The sequence below is a fragment of the Python bivittatus genome, unplaced genomic scaffold (genome assembly GCF_059951505.1).
Source record: "Python bivittatus isolate LINGU-HERP-01145 unplaced genomic scaffold, Pbiv_v1 ctg000940_np1212, whole genome shotgun sequence".
Taxonomy (NCBI): Eukaryota; Metazoa; Chordata; class Lepidosauria; order Squamata; family Pythonidae; genus Python; species Python bivittatus.
Window position 1 is genome coordinate 425,305 of NW_028277123.1, and position 24,675 is coordinate 449,979.

The following is a 24,675-nucleotide window of genomic DNA, read 5'->3' on the forward strand; positions in this document are numbered from 1 at the left end:
ATTATTTAGAAGACGTCATTTCCCATCTAACACTTGCAGATTCTGTGATGACTATTCACTGCTTGTGCTGGAAAGGTTAATAGTTTACTTGCTCCTGATCACCCTGGAATCAGCCTCCAAGTGAGTGTATCTCAACCTTGGCAACTGTAAGACGTGTGGACTTCCACTCCCAGATGCTGTCTGGGGAATTCTGGGAGTGGAAGTCTTACAGTTGCCAAGGTTGAGAAACACTGCTCCAAATAATGGGATTTGGTTGTTTAATCCTAAATAACACAACCAGGGTCATTCATTTCTTTTTGTGTGACAGCATCTTCTGGAGAAGTCTCTCCCACCACAGCCACTCGCCCAGGCACACCTCTGTCCTAGTGCATCTAACCTGGTCACACTATCCAGGTCAAACAGCAGCTCCTTTCCCAGGGAAATACCTCATATCCCATGAGCCTTTGCGCCAGGGAACATGATGTCACTAGGCTCTTCCCCATTTGCCAGCAAGGAAGAAGAGGCGTGGCTGCTAGCCTGCTTTAGCCAGTCAGTGTTAGGAGGGGGCGCTCTGGGCCATCAGACACGGGCAGTGAGTTTGGTAATAAAGAAGCTTGTCCTTTGGGGGCTGTTCTTTCTCCCCAGCTCTTTTTCTTGGAGGACTAAATAGGTAAAAACGGCTTTAGGTATTCTTACCGCACTAGTATTATCATTATCTTTAGATTTCTATCTAATAATATTTATTTTTATTGATAAATACATTGATAAATATTCAATATTTATGTTTTATGTTTTATGTTTTATTTATTTTATTTATTTTATATATTTATTAATTATATTTATTATTTTATTTATTTTTATACTAAATAAATTTATAAATATTTATACATAAATATTAAAAAAATATTAAGTATTATACATTTATATACATACCTACCTATATATATGTAGGTATGTATAAAAGTTTTACCTTTATAATAAAACGATTTATTTTTATCCCACCTTTTTTATATATACCTCAAGGCAGTGTTATCAATAAAACCCAACTCAGGTCTCCAGAAGTAGCAAAGTATTTATTAACGGTTTTGCAAAAACGGGTGCGGTGGACCCAGATCTTCGCAATTGGTCTTCCTTATACAGTAATACTTTGGTTCACGAACGCTTCTGTTCACGACCAATTCGGTTCGCGAACAGCAGCGTTCGCAAATTTTTGCTTCCGTTTGCGAACTCCGCGTCGGGTGACGAACACGACCCGCGGCCACCTTCCCTGCTCTGACACGTGGCCGTGGCTTCCTCTAGGCCAGATCGCGGTCGCAGACAGACACTCGCTGTGAAGTTTTTTGGTGTCGCCTCACGCAAGGTTAGTGTCCTCTCTCTTCATCCTGGACTGGACTGGACTGGACTGGACTTTGTTTCTTATTTTTGTGGTTAAAAAAAAATACATATGGTTCGGAACGGATTAACCTTATTTACATTGATCCTTATGGGGAAATTTGATTCGGTTTGCAACCGATTCGGTTCGCGACCAGAATTGTGGAACGAATTAAGTTCGTGAACCGAGGTATCTCTGTATTCCTGTCACAGATGCAAAAAGCCCTCCTCCGGTTCCCCGCTGGTCAGGTACTAGGGAGTTGACAACCTATCCGATACGCCTAATACAATTTCCGGAAGTTCACCCTCAGTTTACATCTCCCGTTACTCTACTCCAAAGCCCCCTGACTCCTATTTACAATTGTCCATATTTGGTACTTCTACTTACGTGTCATCTTAAAGGCTACCGGGTTCCTGTAAATAGCTGCAGTTTGTGGTTAAGCTAGCGGCATCCTGTTGCAGCCGTTTGCCTTCTTCCCTTTTTCTCTTTTTCCCAATTTTTCTTGACTGTAAGATCAGGTTTCTTTGTTTCTGCTTGGCCAAAGCTGTAACTATTACGCCATAAACAATTCTCCATATTCATTTATCTCTTAAGTTTCTGTAAAAACAACAAGCCTACTCATATCCTATTTCTTACAGCAGCGTAATGCAGGTAGTCTTTGTTCAGTGACCATTATTTGGGACCGGCAAGTTGGTCGTTAAGCAACATGCCACTAAGTGAAACCATGACAGTGCTTACAATCTGACTTCCACTTTCCTTTGCTTTACAGACCTGCGCAGGCTCTCAAGGCAAGGATTGGTCACCAAGTTACCTTTTCATCACCGTCATAACTGTGAACAGTTGCTAAATGAGGTAGTTACTAAGCGAGGACTACCTGTAATTCTAATCCATAGCAAACTCTGCAGAATTTATTGAATCCCGTGCATTATTGGGATCTGTTGGGGCTAGTTTACCAAATGCATTAGCCTCTTTGCGCCACTCCCCACTCCATGCACCCCCCCCCCACCAGGCACCGAGCTCTATAGAGCTAACTAGGTGGGAAAGAGCGTTAAGAATAATTAACCAACCTTGATGGGAAGCCCATCTAGGATTAAAAGGTGCAACTTCAGTCAGTGGAAAGCTATGCTAACTGGAAGGTGTGATGGCCTCCGGTTGTGTTGCAAGACTGGAAACGGTGCGCTGGGCTGGAACTTCGCTCTTCCCAGGTGCCAAAGATACTCCTTTGACCTCTTTTATTCCACGAACTGGGCCATTCATTAACACATCTGGGTTAAAAGGGACATTCGGAGAGATGAGTGTTGCTGCCCAGGGTCCGGCCGAAGACCCAAGAGCAGATCCTTACCCCAGGAAGTTTCAAAATCCGGCACAGGCTGTGATCTCATCTCAATTTTTTCTTGCCCCTTTGACAGCTGATCAGAGCCAGACGAGAACTACAAAAAAATACTCTCAAACTATCGGAGAATCATTAAAACCTTGCTCAAAATTTTAAAAAATAAATAAATCATTAAAACCTTGCTCAAAAACATTTATGGCCCACTCAGCACCCTTCATCACATGGGACTAATCCAGTGTTTCTCAACCCTGGCAACTTGAAGATGTGTGGGCTTCAACTCCCAGAATTCCCCAGCCCACACATCTTCAAGTTGCCAGGGTTGAGAAACACTGGTTTATTCTAGCCAGGGGTGTGTTTTGGGTTGGATACAGGGCCCATATCTAGTCCCCCACAGGCCAGCAAGCCCAACACGATCATGCGCAGAAGGGCAAAAGATGAAGGGAGAGATTGGCTGGCCATTCAAACACTGCTCACTGAATTATTCCCACTTTTAATTTTTTTTTCCTACCACAATAAAAGGGTGTACATATTACCGTTTATCATCCAAAGCACTCCCTCCTTTTGAGACCTTTAAATTCATGGCTTAAAATCGCCCCCAGCCAATTTGATCTCTCACTTCTCAGCCAAGGGAAAAACACCGAGCTCTTACGGGGAGCCGTGTTTATACGACCCTTGGCTCGAACGCCCATCCTTTGATGTGTTAATTTAAAAAAAATAACAGAATTTGCTTTTCCTTGATTCAGACAAGTGATCCACCACCCCTTTGTGGGAAATGGGTTTCATTTCTCTGCTCACAACACTGTACCCCTGCATCTGCCATGCCCAAGGCTAACATTCGATGTAGAGGGAAAAGCAGCTTCACTCCAAATACAAAACATGGGTTCCCCAATCCCTGCTCGCCATGAGGACTAGGAACTTGGGCTAAACGCTTGCATTGAATACTGTATTCACTCTTCTGGGTAGCGCTATTTTTAATGGACTGTAGATCTGACTTGGCAGAAGAGATGCGTTTCGTAACAGCTCCTGGGACCTCATCAGTATTTGACCCTGTGAACATTATCTTGGAAACTTCCCAGCGGGCCGAGCCAACCTCCCACAGATGCCTGGAAGCACCGTCTTTCCCAACCAGCTGCTCCTCCCCATCTTTTATTGGCTCTAGACAGGCTCTCCTGCTCGCCCTTTGCCCAAAAGTGTCCGGCGGCGAAGATAGTCTGCTGGTACAGACCTGCTGGACGTCCATCCTGCAGCGGATGAAAAAGCCTCGGGGTCAAGGAGAAGGAATCCAAGTTTAAAAACCCCAAACAGCCGTCTCCCACCCACCCCACCCCGCAGCCTATGGATCGTGGGGCACCTGCCATTGAAAAGCCCCCACTCTGCACATTGCCCGAAGACCCGAAGCACTCTGTTCCCTCTGGCTGCAGGAAATTATGTCGGCTGATTCCTTCCAACTTCTGGGAGGAAGCGAAGAAGATCTTGGTGTTGTCCGGGCCCCTGGTAAGTCTTCTGACCTTTGCAAACTCTCAGCCCACTGGAGACCCTCTTGGGGCAGGTGACAACCCCCAGTTTTGCCAGCGGTCCAGGCCACCGGCTTGTCTCTTTGCTTAGACGTTGTCAGCAGAGTTGCTAGCCAATCTTGGTTCAGCGGTCCCCAGACAGGTCTCCGGTAGCTAAACTCAGTGATCAGTTCAGATTTGAGCCCGGTGTTCTAGCCTTGAGACCTGCCCCGGGGCTCAGGTTGAGCAAAGACCTGCCAATCCAAATGTAGATCGGTTCTGCCATCGTGGGAAGGCAACGGCAGGAGGAAAGCTGAGTTAGTCTGTGATGGGCGAAAACCAGGAGTCTGGCAGCCCCTTTTGAGATTAACCAGGAAGGAAAGAGCGGGTTACATTCAGAGGGACTGAAACAAGAGGTCAGCCTGCCCCAGCATCAAATTGCACGATGGCAGGATTTTAATCTACGGCTAAGCTTTAAATTGCTTGATTCTAATACTTTAATCTACCGCTGAACTCCGAAAATGCTATTATTCCAGCATTTAAATCTGTTGCAAACTTAAAGATGCATGACTCCAAGTGTTCCAGCACCCACATGGGTGACTCTCGGTGGTGATTTGCAGAGCTACAAATGTTCATGTTCCCCCTCCTGACCTTTCTTCACCTAGACGGTGATTCAGCTCCTGGTGTTCATGATCCATGTCGTCAGTACGATATTCTGTGGCCACCTTGGGAAAGTCGAATTGGCCTCCGTCACCCTTGCAATTGCGGTGAGTTTTTCTTTTAATATCCCCCTCTCTTCATCAGGTGGTAGCCTCTTGCTGACCTTGGCTGACCCCCAAAAGCTAAACAGAGTCAGCCCTGATTTGTGCTTGGGTGGGAGACCACAAGGAAATCCTAGGGTTGAAGGTTAGGCTGGGAAGTTGGGAAAAATAAAAACACTCCAGAAGAAGAGAATGACAAATCACTTCTATATTTAACCCCTAAAACAATGTGGATATATCCATTAGGTTCCTAAGAGTCGAGCCTGACTTGAAAAATACTTAATTATTTCACTCATCCTCCCTGTTACATTTCTGGCTGAGTCTACTTGCAGTCAGGAATGATGTTCCCGAATGAAGACTCATGCAGAGAAGAACGAAGAGTGAGCTCTTGCGAAAGAGAGCAGCTGTTGTTGTTTTCATAGGTCTTTTGGGTAGAAAGGTGAAGTCCTTTTTTTTTTTCAAATAAAAATGTGGTATCTTCAAAATCAGCCATCAGGGTAAACACCTTTTCAATAAGGAGATGATTTGCAGGTCCTTAAAGGGTCTCAGGGTGTTTGGGATGTGTTATTACTATTAAGGTGTATCTACAACTGGAAATTAAAAGGAGAGTTTAGAAATGGAGCTTCCTGGAAAATGTGAATTTTAGAAGGAACAGAGAGCTAATACAGGTAGTCCTCATTTAACGACCACAATTGGGACCAGCAACTGAGTTGTTAAGCAAAGCAGTCGCTAAGTGAAACTGCCACTGTGCTTATGATCTTACTTCAGCTTTCCTTTGTTTTAATGGCTTGCAAAGGTTGTAAATGAGAGGATTGGTCAGTAAAGTTATTTTTGCATCGCCATCATAACTGCAAATGGTTGCTAAGCGAGGCAGTTGCTAAGCAAGGACTACCTGCATTAGTTCTCTGTTCATTCCAAAATCGCTAAACAAGAACTACCTGTATTAGGATTGAGAGGATATTGGGAGAGGGGTTAAACCTTAATGTCTCTTATAATCTCCCCCTTCTGATTTTGGTAAGAACATTAGCAGGTGGGTAATCTCTAGCTGATTTGGATCTAGTTAATACTTGGATAGGAGACCACCGGGAGCTTTCAGGGCCACAGACAAAACTGAGAAGTCAAAGAGAAGACTGCAATGATAAACCAATTCCCCACTTTTGCCAAGAAAAATGCACGGAAGTGTCCACAAAGCCAGTATTTCAATTCATGCATCTAATTTAGCCAGTGATTTGCGATTTTGTCATTTGTTCTGATTTGGTTTAGTCTGTGGTGCAAATTCAACCATTCCGCTTGGGAAAACTGGAGCAGGGTGTTGTGTAATTATATAGATAATCATGATTTGTTCAACAAATAAAGGTTAAGCAAACGATGACTTCATGAGTTAGGTGGACTAGGGCAAAGTATAGCAAATCAAAGAGGAATCTGATGAAGAGCAGGAAGAAGAACTTGAGTTCACACTTTATTTTGGAATCCGCAAATGATGGTTTGAGGAAACATCTGCAGTAGCTTCCTCCAAACAGGAGCCATCAAGATGTGTTGGGGTTTCCAGGCCTGGGACTCGGTGAGGGTTCTTGGATTAGCAGTCCCAACACCCAAATCACTGGGAGGAGCCTGGATTGGGAAAATCCATTGAAATTAATCTTCATACATGGCTCTGTGTGAAGATGTTTTCACTGAGGTATAACGGCCCTGGTGAGTTGGAGAAGGTTGGTTGCTCAGAACAGATTTGCTTTGCACAAAGTGTTAACTCCAATGTCCAGGAAAAAAAAAGGGAGGGGGGAGCCTTTCTCTGCCCCATTCATCTGTGTAACCAAGATTGGACCAAACTGAGAAATCATCTGTCTGGGAAGGTCTGAATACTTTAAACTGAGGGGGAATTCAGTGGCTGGAGGCATCATGGCCAAATCCATGCCCTTTTCTTGGTGACAAAGCACAGCTGGTTTACCATGGAATTTTTCTGCTTAATTCCCCAATCAAGCCTACCACCATCGGGTTTCCTGGTGGTCCCCCATCCCAAGGCCTGATTCTGCTGAACTTTCATGCAGAGGCAAGATCAGGCAGGAGCTAACCTAGAAGAGCCCCTTTTAAACAGGCTTCTCCTGGGGCTGGGCATTCTGGGAGTTGTAGTCCCAGCACAGCTAGAGAAGGCCACACTGGGATGGCTGTCCTCAAATACCCATTTTCCAACTGTGAACAGCAGTTGTCTCTTTTCTAAATTTCCTCTCCTCTGCCTTTCTTCCCGTCTCTAGGTTATCAACGTGACCGGCCTTTCTATAGGTTTTGGATTATCTGCAGCCTGTGACACGTTAATATCTCAGGTGGGTTGCAGAAGCAGGCTTTTTCCCAGTTTGGGGGAGATGTGGGGTTGATGAAACGTGATCTGCTGCTGAATGCTACCCTGCTTGAATGGGAAATTCTGCGTTTCCGTCAGAGCTCAGGGTTTGCCAGATACAGAATAAAAGTTGCAACCTCTTTCCTAACTTTTCTGCATGTGGGACATTTGGAAGGGCCAAACTCTGGGATTCAGCCCCTTTGCAGTTCAGAAGATCCGTGGTTTTTCATTCGCACGTGGTCTCTCTTTCTGCAAAAGAGGTTCAAGGTTCTCTTCTGCTGCTGATTCGAACGCGCTCCCTGGGCGGTTACGCAAGAATTGCTTAACTCTGCAGTTCTCAACATGTGAGTTGAGATCCCGCTGGGCGTTCAGGAGCCACTTTTTAAAATCCTGATGAAGCTTGTCTGGGCAAAGGGAAATTGTCAAAACTCATTCCATACTTAGTTGCCCAAAACTCACCTCCACACTTTGCCCAAACAGCTGTGCCCCAGGCAGATCCTCCACCACAAAGGTGGAGAACAGTTGTGCCAGATCCATTAAAATGCCTGTTAAAAATGGCCAGTGGGATGACATGCTGAAGGTGCTAGATCAGTGTTTCTCAACCTTGGGAACTTGAAGATGGGTGGACTTCAACTCCCAGAATTCCCCAGCCAGCACGGCTGGCTGGGGAATTCTGGGAGTTGAAGTCCACCCATCTTCAAATTCCCAAGGTTGAGAAACACTGTGCTAGATTAAGAGAGGGGAGACCCAAGTTCAAGTCCCTGGAGACTCTAGGCCAGCCTCCTTCTTTCTGCCCAACCTACCTCACAAGGTTGTTGTGGCAAAGAAAAATAGAAGGGCACATGATGTACGCCCCCTTGAGCTTTTGAAGCAGTGTTTATGGAACAAATGAATGAATGCAGACATCTAGCAGGCATCAGGAGGGTGGCACCCCAAATGGACTAAATAAAGAAACGCAGTGGAGCTTTTAATTCATTAATCCAGTGGTCGCTTTTCTGTATCAACTTTTCTGATCCACGGATCTCACAGGGTTGGTGTCATTCGAAGGAGAAGCTGAGGAAGGAGGGAAGTAAATCTAGATAAAAATCCAGATAAAATCTAAATGGAAATCTAAAAAATCTGGATCTAAAAATATCTAGGTAAAAGGTATGTAGAAAGGCTTAATTCCTTGGAAGGCCAGTGGGGTGCCATGGGGAAGGGACTGGGCTGGCACTGGGGAGAACCAGGTTCGTCCGACCCCAGCAGCAGAAGCCCCCCCCCACCTTTGAGCCCATCCCCCTCTTTCAGCCCAACCTACCTCACAGGGTTGTTGGGGGGAAAAGTGGGAGGAGGGAGCGCTGTGTATGCTGCCTTGAGCTCCTGAAAGGAAGGCAAGATGTAAGTCTAAGAAAACAACAGGTAAGTTTCTTACCCAGCCCTATCCTCATAAAATAATGAGTTTTATTGATTGGGAACAGGGGCTACCTCAATTCACTTATTGACTTATTATTATTGATTTTTTGTTCCCCAAATTTGAGACCCTCGACATAACTAAGCTAAGCCATCATCCTGGAAAAAGACCATCAACACTGGAATGTAATTCAGGGGGTCTTCTAACTCAGTGTTTCTCAACCTTGGCTATTTGAAGATGGGTGGACTTCAACTCCCAGAATTCCCCAGCCAGCCATGCTGGCTGGGGCATTCTGGGAGTTGAAGTCCACCCATCTTCAAGTAGCCAAGGTTGAGAAACACTGTTCTAACTCACCTTCCCCAGCTTGATGCCCTCTAGACTTCTTGGCTACCCTGACCAACATCTATGAGTGATGGGAGTTGTAGTGCCAAGACTTCTAGGAAGCGTCAAGTTTGGGAAGACTGCTCTAATGTTTGGAGATTCCACGTATTTTCCAGAATATATGTTAAGGATAGAAACTTGTTCTTAACAAAGAACACATGACTTCTTTAGGCCTCGAGCTACTTAAAATCCCACCGCATCTAGGACCTATGTGATCTATTTCTGTGGATTTGTCTGCTTCACTGTCCTGGAAGAGAGTTTATTATTATTTCTTATTCGATGCTATTTATCATTCAGTAACCCCGAACATTTTCTCCAAGGAACTCAAGGTGGCCAAGACTATTCCCTTCCTCTGTTTGATCCTCACAACAGTCCTGTGAGGTAGATTAGGTTGGGACAGAACAACCAGACTAAGGTCAAGCAAGGGGTTTCCAGATGAGTTTAAGTCTGAATTTCAGAATACAAGAATACAAGAACATAAGGCATGTTCTGCTGACCTGAACCCCTGGCCCATCTAGTCCAGCAGTCTCTTCTCCCAGTGGCCCACCAACTGCCCCAGAGAGCCCACAAGTCTCCCAGCAGATGGCCTTCAGAGGCAGTCCCACTAACAGCCCAGGATCCCCAGGACTTCCAGGGAGTGGTCCACCCCTTTTTTGAAGCCAGCCAAGCTGGTAGCCAACACCACATCTCGGGGTAGTGAATTCCAAAATTCAATTACCCAGCACTCCAACTCCATGGATCAACACTAAGATTCAAGAACGCTCCTCTGGAAGGATGCTGTTAAGGTCATTGTGGAACATGGCCACCTCTCTCTTGGTCCTCTCTGTGCTGTTGGTGGGCAGGGCTGTTGCAGGCACCTTGCTCTTAAAAGGTCTCCTTGGACTTCCTTTGCTCTCAAGATCTTGAGAACCAAAGGGCGACCTTCTTGTTCCAGACCTATGGCGGGAAGAACATGAAACGCGTGGGCACCATCCTGCAACAAGGGGTGCTGATTCTCCTGCTCTGCTGCTTCCCGTGCTGGGCGTTTTTTATCAACACCGAACAGCTCCTCTTGCTGATCCGGCAGGATCCGGAAGTCTCCAGGTGGGAACCAAAATCTTTCTTTCAAGTTAAAGCCATGTTGTGGGTGGGACTGGCATTTTTTGGCACTGCGGGATGGGCTGGGTGGGTGTTCACCTTTGAACAGCAGTAATTGGAGGTTAAAAATTATCCCATGAAGATTTTGGCGATCATTCACCATTATGTGCCTTTCTGAGTCCTCTTGAAGATGATGGAATAGAGTGATGTCATGTTGGAAAGGACCCTCCAGCACAGTGTTTCTCAACCTCAGCAACTTTAAGATGTGTGGACTTCAACTCCCAGAATTCCCCATCTTGCTCTAGCCAGAAAAAGAGAGATGGAGTATTGGGGGACAGTGATCTGCTCCCACTTAACTCAAGGCATCCTTGGGGGGTGTCAAAAAAGTCAAGATGGGACCTAAACTAGGGGCAAGGTTTCAATCATATATTTGCAGGTGCCATCTTGACTTTTTTGACTGTCCTCCCAGACAGGCCCCTGATTACATCTGATATAGTGTTTTAAATTTGCTTTGGGGTTGCTACAGCCAATGTCTGTTCCAAAGCTTCTCCCTTTCAAATCAGTAAAGAATATCCATCCAAAATTCACATCAGTAAAGAACATCCATTCAAAATACCAGCCTTTCACAAGATCAGACGACCCCTCACAAGATTTCCCACAAAGCTGGACCTTTTGAATTTTGTTGAGAAGATTTAATTTTTAAAAAATTATTTATTTTAATTTTTTTAAATTGGGGGGCAGTCACAAGATAGGGCTTCCCTAAAGACGCTACTTTTTCTCGCAAGGTGATGCGGGAAGAGGCTACTTCAAAACCCAAGCTTTTTAGGACAGCAATGAGCATGATTGCTCAATCTAATAATTGCAAATTTATGCCATTTCTCCCTCCAGACTCACTCAGGTTTATGTCATGATCTTTATTCCGGCACTTCCCGTAAGTTTCCAGCTTTTTCCTTGCTTTTGCTCCGCAGGATCAGTGAAAAGGGTTAGGGTTGCTCCTTTTTCAAAAAAATTATGTGTGTGTGTGTGTGTGTACGTGCATATTTGTATGTATTACATTTAGGGGGAGTGAAGGGTTCAAGGTGCATAATAAATGTATTTTCTTAATATGCTCTGGTATTTTGTACATTAATACTTTTTTAAAAAGCTAAATTTTCACACCAAATTTTAGTCATGTTATCTAGGAGAATCTTGGGGACTGCAGGAATTGGGCTGTTGGTCACCTACTAATTCTAATTTGGAGTCATGTTTGCCAGCTGATGTAGTCCAGATGTGTAGACTACAATTCCCATCACCTCCCTTTGGCAATCCCATTGGCTATGCAAGGGGACGGGGACAATGGAATGGTCCTCCCCACATTCAGTGGGGAAAGCAGTTTGGTTTGGACTGGCAGCTGGCAGGTCGAAATCCAGCAGGCGAAACTTTCCATGATTCCTCCCTGAACTTGGCAACTCAGAAGCTATACCAGTGGAACTCTGTCTGGAAGAGTGGTAGAGTCCTGCACTGAGCCCAGGGTTGGTCTGGTCAGTATTTCTCAACCTTTTCACCTTTAAGATGGGTGGACTTCAACTCCCGGAATTCCCCAGCCAGCCATGCTGGCTGGGGAATTCTGGGAGTTGAAGTCCACCCATCTTAAAGGTGACAAGGTTGAGAAAGATTGCTCTAGTTGTTGTTGTTGTTTAGTCGTTAAGTCGTGTCCGACTCTTCGTGACCCCATGAACCATATTGCACCAGGCCTTCCTGTCCTCATTGCTCTAGAGTCTCTTCCAATCCATGCATTCAGGATCCAATGATTCTACAAGATGGGGGGCAATGCTGAGAACAATGCCAATTCCTTTGGGGGGGGGATTCAACTAAAAATGAATGAATCTGCAGATTCTTGCTTCCTTCTGATTGCTGACGGGCCTCCTCTTCTCTGCATCTGGCAGGCATCCTTTATTTATCAGATCCAGATGCGGTATTTGCAAAACCAGGTAAGCGATTCCTTTCCTTCGTTCCGTAGCTCTTGGCGCCAAGGGGGCGAGAGCCGAGGGGTACCCTTGGAAGGCATCTTTCAAAAGGCTGGGTCATAATGGAGCCCCTTGATCTAAGTCAGAAACTCCAGCCCTCTATCCCAGCAGTGCTAAGGGGGGGCAAAACATTGAGACAGCTGATCCAAGTCGCTGTGAAGGTGCCAGCTTGGCATCCAAGGTGCCAGCAAGGACCCCAGCAGACTATGTTTTCAGGCTGCTCTGCTCCTCCTTAACCAGCACAATGTGGGGTTTAGTATCACCAATCATACACTGATTATTTTCAGGTTTATGACAGGTTAATTGCCTGTCCCTTTAAAGGCATCTGGAAACAGACATGGCACCCTTTGCAAACCAAAACCTAACTTTGGACACTGGGCCCTGTTAGGGTGAAAAGTCTCAGCAAGCATTGGGAACTTAAGCTGGGTGATTAGTGCTTGGATGGGGCACCACTAGGAAATCTTCAAGCGGTAGGCTAGGCTAGGAAGCCAAAATCCATTTCAAAAGAAGATCCTAGCAGAACTTTTCTGTGCTGCTGCCACCAGGAAAATGACACCAAGAGTCCAGCTCAGTTGAAATAAACTTTTTTTAAGAGTTGAAAGAGCATGGTATCAGCTGAAATGTAAAAAAAAGGAAATAAAATAATATGTCATTGCAGAGGATCATCTGGCCAGAGGTTTTTTGTGGCATTGCTGCAAACATTGTCAACGTCCTTGCGAATTATATCTTCCTCTACCAATTTCACATGGGAGTTAGGTAAGTAGGCTGTTGGGGACATACACGTCTATTTCTGTTGCGTGCTGATTTGTTCTCGTCTTCCCTGGAACAGACACCATGTCTGCCGAGCCATTTTTTGGAAGACGGGACATCAGTTGCGGGTTTTGGCAAAAGGTTGTTAATAAAGCCATGGATTAAGGGGACTAGAATTCATCCAGCGACAAACTTTACAAAACTCGACTTCACGGCCAGACAAAACAACGAAAGGTGGGCCGTAGATCCACTACCGAAAGGCCTTTCCATCCAATGCCCTGCAAAGAGCAACTTGGCGTGAATATTCACAAAACAGACAAAGCCCATTTTGTACAGTAATTTTTAAAAAAATTCCGCTCTCGTTTCTCCTTCTATCATGACGATCCGCATCTCTTTCTTCCCTCAAAGAGGCTCTGCGTGGGCCAACACCATCGCGCAGTATTCTCAAGCCATCACTCTCTTCTTGTATATCAAGTGGAAAAAGCTTCACGTGGAAACCTGGGGAGGTAAGACACTTTTTATAGGTGTGTGTAAGAGTGTGGCTGTGCCGCTCCTTGCTGGCTCCTCCGCCAAGCTCCTGTGGCTGATTTCCCCAATTAGGGTCATTGCACACTTCCAGCCGCAGCACGTTTCAATGGCCGGATGTATTCCGATTTGGACCCCATTGTCAAAACTTGGCTCTTAAGAAGGTTTTCCGATTCAGCAAAATTGGACATATTTATCATTTCAAACCAAGAATCGAGCAACCATTGATTGCTTTTTCACCTGAGCCCAAAATCGTAGATGCAGTCTGAAGCTATCACATTTCTGATAGAATTTAAGTTAAATGTCTACAGTCAGTAGTAGGATTCTGAAATTCTATGAGCTACATGTCCCCCCAACCCATTTTTGCTGCCCCCCATCCTCTCAGGTCTGGACTTCGTGGCCGAAATATGGCAGCAACATGTCATTTTTACAAAGACGATTTTTGAAACAATGAAAATAGGTGCATTAAGGGTGGTAGAAGTTTGGCATGTTTATTTCAAATCTCCCACCCGCAACAAAAAAGGGGCAAAGATTTCAGCCCCACTCTTTCTGGGCACAGTACCAGATTGCTGACCTCACTCGGGCACCAAATTAAAAAAATGAAAATGCCCACCAACCCACCTGCAAAAAAATTCCTTGCGCCTGATCTGCAACATCTTTCCAGAGGACCCTTTCCTTAGAGAGCATTTAAAAACTGCATTTTGGCCATATCCCGTAGACACCACTTCGCTGGACTCAAAAGCCGGCAGTCTCTTATCGCGTAACTGCTGCTTTCAATCTGCGAATCCTGGCTCGCTGACGTGATTTTCCCTTTTTTCCCCCATTGGCAACCCAGGTTGGTCCATGGAATGCCTGCAGGAATGGGGTCTCTTTATGTCGCTGGCGATTCCCAGTATGCTGATGACGTGCATTGAATGGTGGACCTTTGAAATTGGAAGCTTTCTGATAGGTCAGGAGTGGGCAGGGGGAGGAGCTGTGGCTGGGGGGTGGAGCCAAAAGGCAGGACGCCCCCTTCCTCTCAGGTGGGCAGGGCAATAAATATTAGTGGGAAGCAAAATACGCAGATTACTGTTCCTTGTAGGGGCATCCACAGGAGATGAGGCCGCCATCTTGACTTTTTGGACCTCTTCTCTGTGGACACCCCTGCATCTTTATTTTCTCTTTCCCCCTGACTTTTTTTCACTTCAGGACTCCTAAGTGTGCTGGATCTGTCTGCCCAGTCCATCATTTATGAAATTGCCACAGTTGCTTATATGGTAAGCATTTCCCGTCTGCCGCATCACCACAGCGGTTCAACAAACGCTGCCCACCCAGACCTTCTGCAGTGTCAAAAATAGGCCAAGGCCCTGCCCTCTTGACTTTTTGGACCCCTCTTTCCAGACGCCCCGAATTAGGAAATCATAATGTAAATTTTCCTGCATTTTGTGTGCATTCTATTGCTTTCTTGGGCTGTAATTGATATGCGGGTAGTCCTTGGTTAGTGACTGCCTCATTTAGTGACCGTTTGCCTTACGACATTGATGAAAAAGTAACTTTGCAACCAATCCTTGCATTTATGACCTTCGCAGGTCGGTAAAGCCAAGACAAGCTGAAGTAAGATTGTAAGCATCGTTGCGGTTTCACTTAGCGACCACTTTGCTTAATGACCAAGTTGCCAGTCCCAATTGCGGTTGCTAAACGAGGATGACCTGTACCTTCCTTGAAGGTAGAAACAGTGTATAAATTTCATAAATAAATCCATGTTGGGGAGGGTCTGGCCAAGGCAGGAGCTGGAAGGCTATCCAAACAGGCCTGTCTCCTCTCTTCTGATCAGCTCTGCTTTCTTGCCTTGTTATAGATTCCTTTTGGGATCGGGACCTCCGTCAGCGTCCGAGTGGGCAATGCCTTAGGGGCCGGGAAAGTGGAAGAAGCCCGAAAGTCATCTATGGTTGCCATTTTGTGCACAGGTATCGTTCTGTGGCTGGCAGAAAGAACAGACTCTGGATACCTGGACAACATGGACAGATTTTATTTATTAATCAAGCCATGAGTCCAGTAAAGGGAGGTTGTAGCTCTGGACGGAAAAGAGGGAGCAGGGAATACAAGAACACTCAGGTCCCTGATAAAATTTCACACAGAAGAAGGTTCCGATCAGCCTTCTGGGCCTCCAGACTGCCAAATAAAATCATTTTGAGGTACAGCAGGTTCCTAAACTTCTTGGATGTTAGGAAAAGCTTCTCAGCAGGACAGGCTATTGGAGAGGATCCAGGGAGGTAGTGGGCTTCTCCTTCGGGGAGGTGTTCGAGCAGAGGCTGGTGAGCCATCAAGAGGGGGTTCGTTAATCTGGATTCCTGCCCTGAGTAGAGGGCTGGTCTGGATGGCCTCAAGGGCCCCTTTCAGCTATAATTCTAAGAAAGACCCCTTAGAAGACTTGGAGACGGTGCAGGGATTTGGGGACATGCCTTGTGAAGGAACTGGGGGTGTTCAGTCTGGAGGGGAGACATGATAGTCATGCTCAGGCATATACAGTAAAAGGGAATGTGGTCAGGAACTGTTTTCCATTGCTTTAGAACAGTGTTTCTCAACCCCAGCAAATTTAAGATGGGTGGACTTCCACTCCCAGAATCCCCCAGCCAGCATGCTTTAAGATGGGTGGGCTTCAACTCCCAGAATCCCCCAGCCAGCACGCTTTAAGATGGGTAGACTTCAACTCCCAGAATTCCCCAGCCAGCATGCTGGCTGGAGAATTCTGGGAGTTGAAGTCCACACATCTTAAAGTTGCTGAGGTTGAAAAACACTGCTTTAGAAACTGGGCAAGTTACGGCTCCCAAGATTTTTCTTCAACAGAAGGAAAAACTTTCTGACGGTGAGATCTGGCCAACAGCGGAAGAGTCTTCCTATGGAGGTGGTGGGTTCTCTGGAGGTGTTAGGAAGAGGCTGGACAGCCCCTCTCAGAGATGGTTTCAATCCGTTTTCCTGCACGTTGGAAAGGGTTGGGTCTGATTCTCCTTGCAGTCTCTTCCACTGCGGCTTTGAGAACATTCAGGCATTGCCTCTTTGAAACACAGGCAGGGAACTTTGCGCAAGGAGCTTTCTCTCTTTTTTGAAATGGTGACAAGCGAACGGGAAGCCTTTGAACTGCGTGCCACCGAAACCAGGCAGGACAACCCTCGGGAGAAAATGGCTGAATCTTGCTGTCATAGTCAGAGGGAACACCTGGGCTCGCAAAAGGAAATGCGTGGGCCACATCTGCTCTACGCCACATCCCACTTGACTGAAAGTATCAGACCTTCAAGCCAAGGAAGAACAGAAGGGCAAAAAGGAATAATATTAAAGTTCTGAAAACAGAATGAATACATTTGAAAAAACCCTGGCAAAAATATCCAGAAGAATTCATTCAAAATCTAGAATCCGAATCACCTCCCCAAAAGAAGAGAATATGTGTAGCTCAGGGTTGAACTATGGAGTCCTTGGTGCTCGCTGAGCTTGGTGGTTTGATTGCAGACGTTTCATTACCCAACTAGGGAACATCATCAGTGCTGGTGAGTGTGGGGTTTGCTCCCTGTTTATATACAGTGGCTTGCCCTGCCAGTGTGGGTGGGGTGTGGTTTTCTCCTTAATCTCACAAGACATGGACAGACTCATTCCCAGTTTCGACAGGGAAACTATGAGCATTTTAGAGCAAGCTAAATCCAAAACCGCTAGGGAATTCCCTGAAGCTTGGCATTCAGACAAATCAGCCATCATAGACATGCAGAGATAAACCACACCATTCAAAAGAGACAATAAAAAAGCTAAGAAGGAAACAAAAAGACCAGAACACATCCTCTCCAGCAGCCAACACATAGATAAGCAGGGATTAACGCCAGACAAACAGTCAAGCAGAGAACAATACTCTGATCAAGGCACTACCAAGGAGAAAACCACACCTCCACCCACACTGGCAGGGCAAGCTACTGGATATAAACGGAGCAAATTGTATATAACACATTGTATATACACATACTGTATATAAACACAGAGAAAACCCCACACTTAATAGCACTGATGTCGTTACCTAGTTGGGTAATGAAACGTCTGCAAGTGAACCACCAAGCTCAGAGAGTACCAAGGACTCCACAAATCACCTCTTTTAAGATGTGGAAAGACTTTGTCTTCACTGTGTTTTATCCTTTACGTTTATTAATTTTCTAGGGCTCAGTGCCCCTCCAGTCCTGTCTGCCTCTGAGTGGCTTGTACTTCCAGATAGGATTAAAAACAATATACAATCATATACATCAATAGCATGATGCACTTTCAGAGGTTGCATTTAGGACCTCTTGCAATTTGCAATAGATTTTCTCAATGTCTTCCCCCACTGGACTTGGGCTGGGGGCAGGAGTATCCAGGGAGGTCAAGCAAGTCGAGATGGCCTCCACTACCATGCAATTGAAGCCCAACTCTGTTTTTACATGCATTGAAACCTTAAAAAGGGTTGGGGCTTCAGGCAGATGTTTGTTGATGCCATCTTGACTTTTTTGACCCCCCCTTTGCAGACCTTTCTGAGTAGGGGCATAAATTTGTATAATATTTGACTCGGTTGCGATTTTTCTTAGCTTCTCTCTGTCTAATTTGTCTAGGATTGCTTCATCTCCAATTCTTTTCCCCGTTTTTCCCCAGTGGGTTTCTTCCTCCTAATGTGTGCCGTGATGACAGCCTCGAAAGATGTTTTGGCATACATTTTTACCAGTGACAAGTGAGTATTGCACAGCCAAAAGGGTCTCGCCCAGGCCAGAAGAGACTTTGCCAACAGTTCCAAAAGAACTCAAAAATTCACAAAAAGCCAGACTTAGGGTGGCACGTGGCAGCTGGGTTAATAATAGTCTTTCAATCTTTTTTATTCATTTGATTTGTTTCCAGGAGCTAAAGGCGGTATACTCAATGTATATTCCTCCCATTTTTCTCCATAACACCCCTGTGAGGTAGATTGGGCTGCGAGAGAAGGCCCAAAGTTCCCCAGGGTGCTTCTGCAGCTGAGTGTGGACTTGAACCTGGGTCTCCTAGTCCAACCCCTTCATCAAAATGCTCCACTGTATTGAATGTGTTCATTACTAATTCGTGCTGAATGGAACATCAGTGTTCTGAACTGTTTGATTAATAATCTGCAGACTTCATTCTGCAGGTCTGTGAGATCCCGGGTGGCAGGGGGGCCCACGCCTCTGTTTTTTCCAGAATATTTAAGACAAAGTTCTTGGATTCATGTAGGTTAGGCTGCTGGAAAGAGAAGTTCTTGCTTAGAAGATGCTGGTGATGGTGACGACAGTGATGATGACAATGATGATTTTAACCTATTTGTCTAAATAGGGAGGTGGTTGACCTCGTGGCTTCAGTGATGCCAGTTTACATTGCCTTCCATCTGTTTGAAGCTCTTTGCGTGAGTACATTTCTTCCACCCAGAAAAAGTGGACTCCCCCCCCCCCTTCTTTCCACTGGCCTGGATATGGTTCAGGTGAAGCTGAGTTCAGCCCTGGCGTTCTCAAATGTATTATGCAATCCCAGCTGACTGTGGTTAATTCGGTAAACCACAGATAACCAAACCATGGCTTAACTGGGTGTGTGAAAGCAGTCTGGTGTGTCTTTTGGCTGTCTGGTCCAGCACAGAGAAGGTTGACTAAATCGGCCAGGTTTATGTTAAAGCTCCACTATGCTCGTGAATACTTTAACGCAGTGTTTCTCAACCTCAGCAACTTTAAGATGTGTGGACTTCAACTCCCAGAATTCCCCAGCCAGCATGGCTGGCTGAGGAATTCTGGGAGTTGATGTCCACAGACCTTAAAGTTGCTGAGGTGAAGAAACACTGTTCTAACCCGTCCTTCCTTTTGTCTCTTGCAGGCTACAACCAGCGGGGTGCTGCGTGGCACTGGGAGGCAGAAACTAGGCGCCATTTTCAACGCTTTGGGCTACTATGGTGTAGGCCTGCCCTTGGGGGTTGTGTTGCTTTTCGTAGCCAAAATTGGAATGATAGGTACTGGTGTTGCTCAGAGAGTTATATGGAGGCATTGTATGCAACTACAGGTAGTCCTCAACTTATGACCACAATTGGGACTAAGCGATGTGGTCATTTAGTGAGTTGAGCCCAGTTTTATGACCTTTTTCACCATATTTGTTAAGCGAATCACATGGTCATTAAGTGAATCCAGCTTCCCTCATTGACTTTGCTTGCTGGAAGCCCCCTGGAAAGGTTGCAAATGGTGATCATGTGACCCAGGGATGCTGCAACCATCATAAATACATGCCAGTTGCCAAGTGGCCAAATTTTGATCATGTGACTGCAGGGACGCTGTAATGGTTGTAAGTGTGAGGACTGGTTGTAAGTCACTTTTTTCAACACCATCGTAACTTCGAACGGTTGTTAAATGAATGGCCATAAGTCGAGGACGACCTGTAATACTGAGTTGTCATGGGAGGTGGTAGCTTCAAGCCAACCTTGGATATGCTCAAAAAAGCTAAGCAGGGTTGAATTTGGTTAAAGTTTGGATGGGAGACCACCAGCGTATCCCTGAGCCCTAGGGTGGGAAGTTGAAAAGAACGCAAAATATCCAGGATGTCAACAGTGGCCAACTCCTTCCATATTGCTGGCAGGAAAACTACATGGACAAATTTGATTTATTGGTTATTAAGTTGGGCCCAAAAGAAGTGCTACCTTTTAAGGCTAAACTGACATCCCATCGGGGCGTCAGATCTTTTTTTAATGGGTCCTTCTTTTATGTGGACCTTCCTCCAGCTAGCACAGTGTTTTTCAAGCTTGGCCACTTTAAGATGGGTGGACTTCAACTCCCAGAACTCCCCAGCCAGCACGGACACCCCTGCCGATGGCCACCATGCCTGTCGACCCCTTTCACGAGAGAAAGGAAAGCCGGGGGGAACCTCCCCAGGGATCACCGGGGAGGGCAAGACAAGGGGGAGAGCGAGGGGTCAGTTGGCTCTCCTGGGGCAGGGAAGCATCGGGAACGTGAAGAGTGGGCAGGGGGGGGCAGGAAGGAGACTCACCGTGCTGGGAAAAGGAGCGGAGTGGAGAGGATTTGCCTCTGCATCGCATTTGCAACTTTTGGGGTTTTCCTCCCCGTGGTCTTCCTTCCCAGGGCTTTGGCTGGGCATGCTGATCTGCACTCTGGTCCCCTGCATCTGCTCCATCACGTACATCATCCGGATGAACTGGAACCAGGTGGCTGCAGAGGTAAGCGGCGTCGCCCAGCCAGCCCCTCTGCTCCGGCGTCCGGGGAACATCGGGCGGCATTTGACCCCTTTTTCCGTTCCCCCGCCCCCGGTCATTCTCATTCTTTCGCGCCCCTTGGCCTCTCTATACCGTGCGTTTGCACACTGAACACCATCCAAGGAGAAAGGTCTTCTGGCAACGGTTTTTGTTGGCTCGCGCTCTTGGCGTCCGCAAGTTTGTCCTGCATGACTGCACACAATTGCACAAGGCAGGAGGTCGAAGGAATTTTAACTGCTTAAAGTCTTGGCCCGCCAGCCAGCTTCACCCCACGGCAGCAGTTTCACTCTGCCCAGCCACAGGAGGAGGCCCACCTTTGCACTGGGCATGTCAGGTACTTGCATAGTGGCCAGACGTTCGCACGTATTTACCAGTTGGAAACACAATAAAGAGTCCACAACTGCTTGCCTTAATACGAGAGCCAGTTCGGTGCAGTGGTGAAGATGCTGGACTAGAAACTGGGAGGCCATGAGTTCTAGTCCTCCCTCAGGCATGGAAACCCGGACACTTCGGGCCAGTTCCTCTCTGTCCGCCCAACCCACCTCACAGGGCTGTTGTGGGGAAAACAGGAGAAGGGAACATTATGTACACCACCTTGAATTGTGCAAAATAAAAGCAGGCTATAACAATAATAATAATAATAATAATATCATCATCATCATCTTTAATGTCCGGCTCTTCCTTTTAGGCACAGCACCGTGCCAAACTGTCGCAGAAGCCAGTGGAGGATTTGAATTCAGCTCCCATTCCTGAGAAGATTGTTTCCTGTTCTGGTAAGGAATGCGAGCGGGGTTTGGAGGGGGGCAGGGGGGGCAAGGATTTGTAGCCATGCTAAGGCTAGCATTGCAAATATCCGGTTCCCCCCACCGTACCCCAAAAGATGCGGTCACGCTCCTTGGCATCCACCTAAACCCAGTGTGAGTTCGCCTTTTCTTTAGCAAAACGCTTTGAGGCGAAACGGACGGCACTGCGAGAATCGCAGCAGCGGAACTGGGTCCCGCTGAGCAGCAGCACGTCCCTGTTTGCATTCAGGCTAGAGGCCCTCGCAGCGTCTTTCGAACTGGCTCCCCGTGGTCCGGCAAACCGGGGGTCCTCAGGGAGGCCTTGTGAGGGTATTGTAGTCTTCGGCGTCTCCTTTTTTTTCGGGGTGGGAGCCGACTCTTACAAATGCCCAGGGAAGTGGAAAACTCCACTCCCCATTATTAACCATCCCTGGGAGGCTTTATTCAACAGGTCAGGTGAGGTCCTGGCAGATATTCAACAGGCAAAGCTTGGTTTAGCATTAAGTTTTGGGGGGTTGAGTACAGTGTTTCTCAACCTCAGGCACTTTCAGCTGTGTGGACTTCAACTCCCAGAATTCCCCAGCCAGCATGCGCTGGCTGGGGAATTCTGGGAGTTGAAGTCCACACAGCTGAAAGTGCCTGAGGTTGAGAAACACTGGCTTAGTAGATTGGGCAAACTCCCTCAGGTCCGGCATGTTTTGTGAACGCAGCCACAATGAGGCCAAAATGATGGCGTGTGCGTGACACCACGGCCTTACATCCCCTTCATCATTTTGCCGTCGTTGCCGCCGGCTCCATTCACAAAATATGCTGGACCGAGCGCCGAAGAGAGAGAGAAGTATCTTGGGAGCACGAAAGTGCTCTCCAGGATTAGATTGCTGCTAGTCCTCATGGAGGAGCTGTCACTTGCTTCCCTACCTTAAAATATTTTTTTTCTGACTCTGGGCAGCTTCAAATGCTTCGTTCTAATTAAAGCTGGTCAGTTTGCTTTTTCAAAATGCAAACTTAATGCTTACTTCTGGAAACTCCATGGGCCGTCCACGTTGGAAACACCAAGGCCCAGCAGCCATCGCCAGCTGGGGAGCTTGGGCATTGTAGTTTCACAAAAAATCCGCTCAGCATTGCTTTTCCAAATTTGGCACGGTCGTTCACCCACCAAGGTTACTGACCTGACTTGCGCCTCGTGCTAAACCCTTTCACCTTGGTGGGTTAAATAAACCACAGTTGACTTGGTTTACACAACACGGTAAGCCACCGGATGTTTTTGTCTGGGTTTAGCTTGGCCAGGGGTGTGAACCTATTCCAGAGTTAGCTTGCACGGTTGATGCTGTTGGCCTAAGTGACATTTTTAGAGCGGATTTGGCCAACCCGTCTCAGTCCATTCGCTGTCATCGCTCAACAGAACCTCCACTGGGTGGAGCAGTCTATCCTTGGACCTAGGTTCACATCAAAATAGGTGTCGGGGAATAAGTCAATGGGGTTGCCTTGTTCCTTCTTTCAAACTTCCCTGTGTGCGATACTGAACAGACGAGCTGAGGTCCTCCCGTCCTCTGTTGCAGGACGAACTGATGCCCAGAACGGCGTTGTGCTCCTTAGCTTCACCACGGTAGATGGCCCAACCTTGCAGGATAAGAAGATGGCCAGCCTCCCCGCGGCGGGCCAAGTTCTGACGACAAAGCAACTGATCGTGAGGCGGGGGCTGGCGGCGGGGGCCGCGGTGGGCATCCTGGCCGTCGGAGTGTTGATACGGATATTCACGGTGTAAGGTTAGAGGCTGGGAAGGAGTAGAACAGACGCGTTGAACCCGAGGCAAGAAAAGGAGGGCGAGATGCCCACCGGCAGTGGCCTGGCTTGTCCAGCAGGGGGTGCCAGTGGGAGTGATACCAGCAGGAGGCGCCCATCTCGGCACAACATTGCACAACATCAGCCTTTTTGCTCAGCATCACGTGTTCTTGCAAAGAAAAATTTATATTCGCCCGGACACCAGGAAGAGTCACCGAAGGGGAAGGTGGACGAAACCGGCGTCTCCGCGTGCAAAGAATGAAAACACTCCGTTCTCGGTTGGGTTATGAAAGTTTATTTCCAGCACACAGCCATTTGGTGTAGATAAACCTTAAGCACAGCCACATTTATTCAATGTAATCTTTCCAGATAAAACCTTTTATTAGTAATTTTTACATGTTTTTATTTATGCCTTTTAAAAACAGAGAGACTTGGAGTAAAGGAGGTTAGAAAAGGTTAGCAAAACCAACAAACAAGTATGGACTCCAGGGAGGTCAGCAGGGAGGTCAAAAAAGTCAAAAGGGTGGCCACAACCATGCTGTGGAAGCTTTGTCCTTTTTTACATGCGACCGCACGTAAAATAAAGAGCTGTGGCTGCCCTTTTGACTTTTTTGACCCCCTTCCTGAAGACACCCTGATGGTGCCAATAGATGTCAGTGAGGCATCTTTGGGGCACCTTTTAATCTGAAGAGATAAAGAGATGCAGCAGGTAGAAAGCTTATTTTAGGATTTATCGATGTGGTTTTAGCTGGTTTTTGGTCCAACAAAGCTCTGGCGATCTTATCTAGGAGCTCAGGAGCCCTGCTCATACACTGAACGTGACAGGAATGGGATTAGGCCAGCGTTTGGGTTACTGTCCTGGCCTGCAGTGTTTGGAAACTTTTCTCTTCCTTTCCATCAACCATGGTTCATTAGTTGGTTCCAACCATCCACCCGCTTAGTGCTAAGTCTAGTCTGTTCGACGTCTGCTCGTTTCAAACACAGCAGGGTTGATCCAATGGCCGGGGGACACACAACGCACACTCAGCGTAACCATCTATGGGAATGACCTTGGGAGACAGGGGAAGAGCCGCAGCCAGGGGAACAGTCGGATAAGAGGCAGCTGAGCCCTCAGCAGGAATGGGGACGTGGCAAACGTTTTCAGAAGGGGCCCTCCCTAGTTTCTTGGGCTGTAAAGGCGAGGGGGGAGAGAGGTACTTCTAGACTTGCAGGATTCTGTTAATGGAACCTTACAATAAAGTAGAATTAGTCCATCTGGTTGTGCTTCCTGTCTGGACTACCACATTAGGCTAACATCAATCCTGCAAGTCTCAAAGTACCTTTCTCCCCCCTCACCTTTACAGTCCAAAAAACTAGGGAGGGTCCTTTCTGAGACGTTTGCCTCGCCCACATTCCTTTTGCGGGCTAAGCTGCCTCTTATCTGACTGTTGCCTAGTCTGTGGCTCTTCCTCCTGTCTCCCAAGGCCATTCCCACAGACCAT

The 24,675-nt window shown here is 46.8% G+C and overlaps 1 protein-coding gene across 1 annotated transcript; it reads left to right on the plus strand.

Annotated features, from left to right (window-relative positions):
* Nucleotides 1-3,853: 3,853 nt before the first annotated feature.
* On the plus strand, nt 3,854-23,534 carry LOC103066424 (multidrug and toxin extrusion protein 1-like). Its single transcript, XM_088131312.1, has 17 exons — nt 3,854-4,178; nt 4,843-4,944; nt 7,188-7,256; nt 9,976-10,124; nt 11,007-11,049; nt 12,044-12,088; nt 12,783-12,880; nt 13,283-13,380; nt 14,235-14,348; nt 14,588-14,655; nt 15,237-15,345; nt 18,038-18,113; nt 18,722-18,791; nt 19,250-19,382; nt 20,500-20,594; nt 21,319-21,403; nt 22,972-23,534. The coding sequence occupies exons 1-17, from the start codon at nt 4,020-4,022 to the stop codon at nt 23,175-23,177; spliced, it is 1,719 nt and encodes a 572-aa protein (XP_087987438.1). The 5' UTR covers nt 3,854-4,019; the 3' UTR covers nt 23,178-23,534.
* Nucleotides 23,535-24,675: the final 1,141 nt, after the last annotated feature.

What these genes read in the sequence shown, in the direction of transcription:
- LOC103066424 (XM_088131312.1), top strand. Translation starts at nt 4,020, where the DNA reads ATGGATCGTGGGGCACCTGCCATTGAAAAGCCCCCACTCTGCACATTG. An exon ending in TACATTTTTACCAGTGACAA is followed by an intron (nt 18,114 to 18,721) that starts GTGAGTATTGCA and finishes TTGTCTAAATAG; the next exon opens with GGAGGTGGTTGACCTCGTGG. An exon ending in ATCTGTTTGAAGCTCTTTGC is followed by an intron (nt 18,792 to 19,249) that starts GTGAGTACATTT and finishes TGTCTCTTGCAG; the next exon opens with GCTACAACCAGCGGGGTGCT.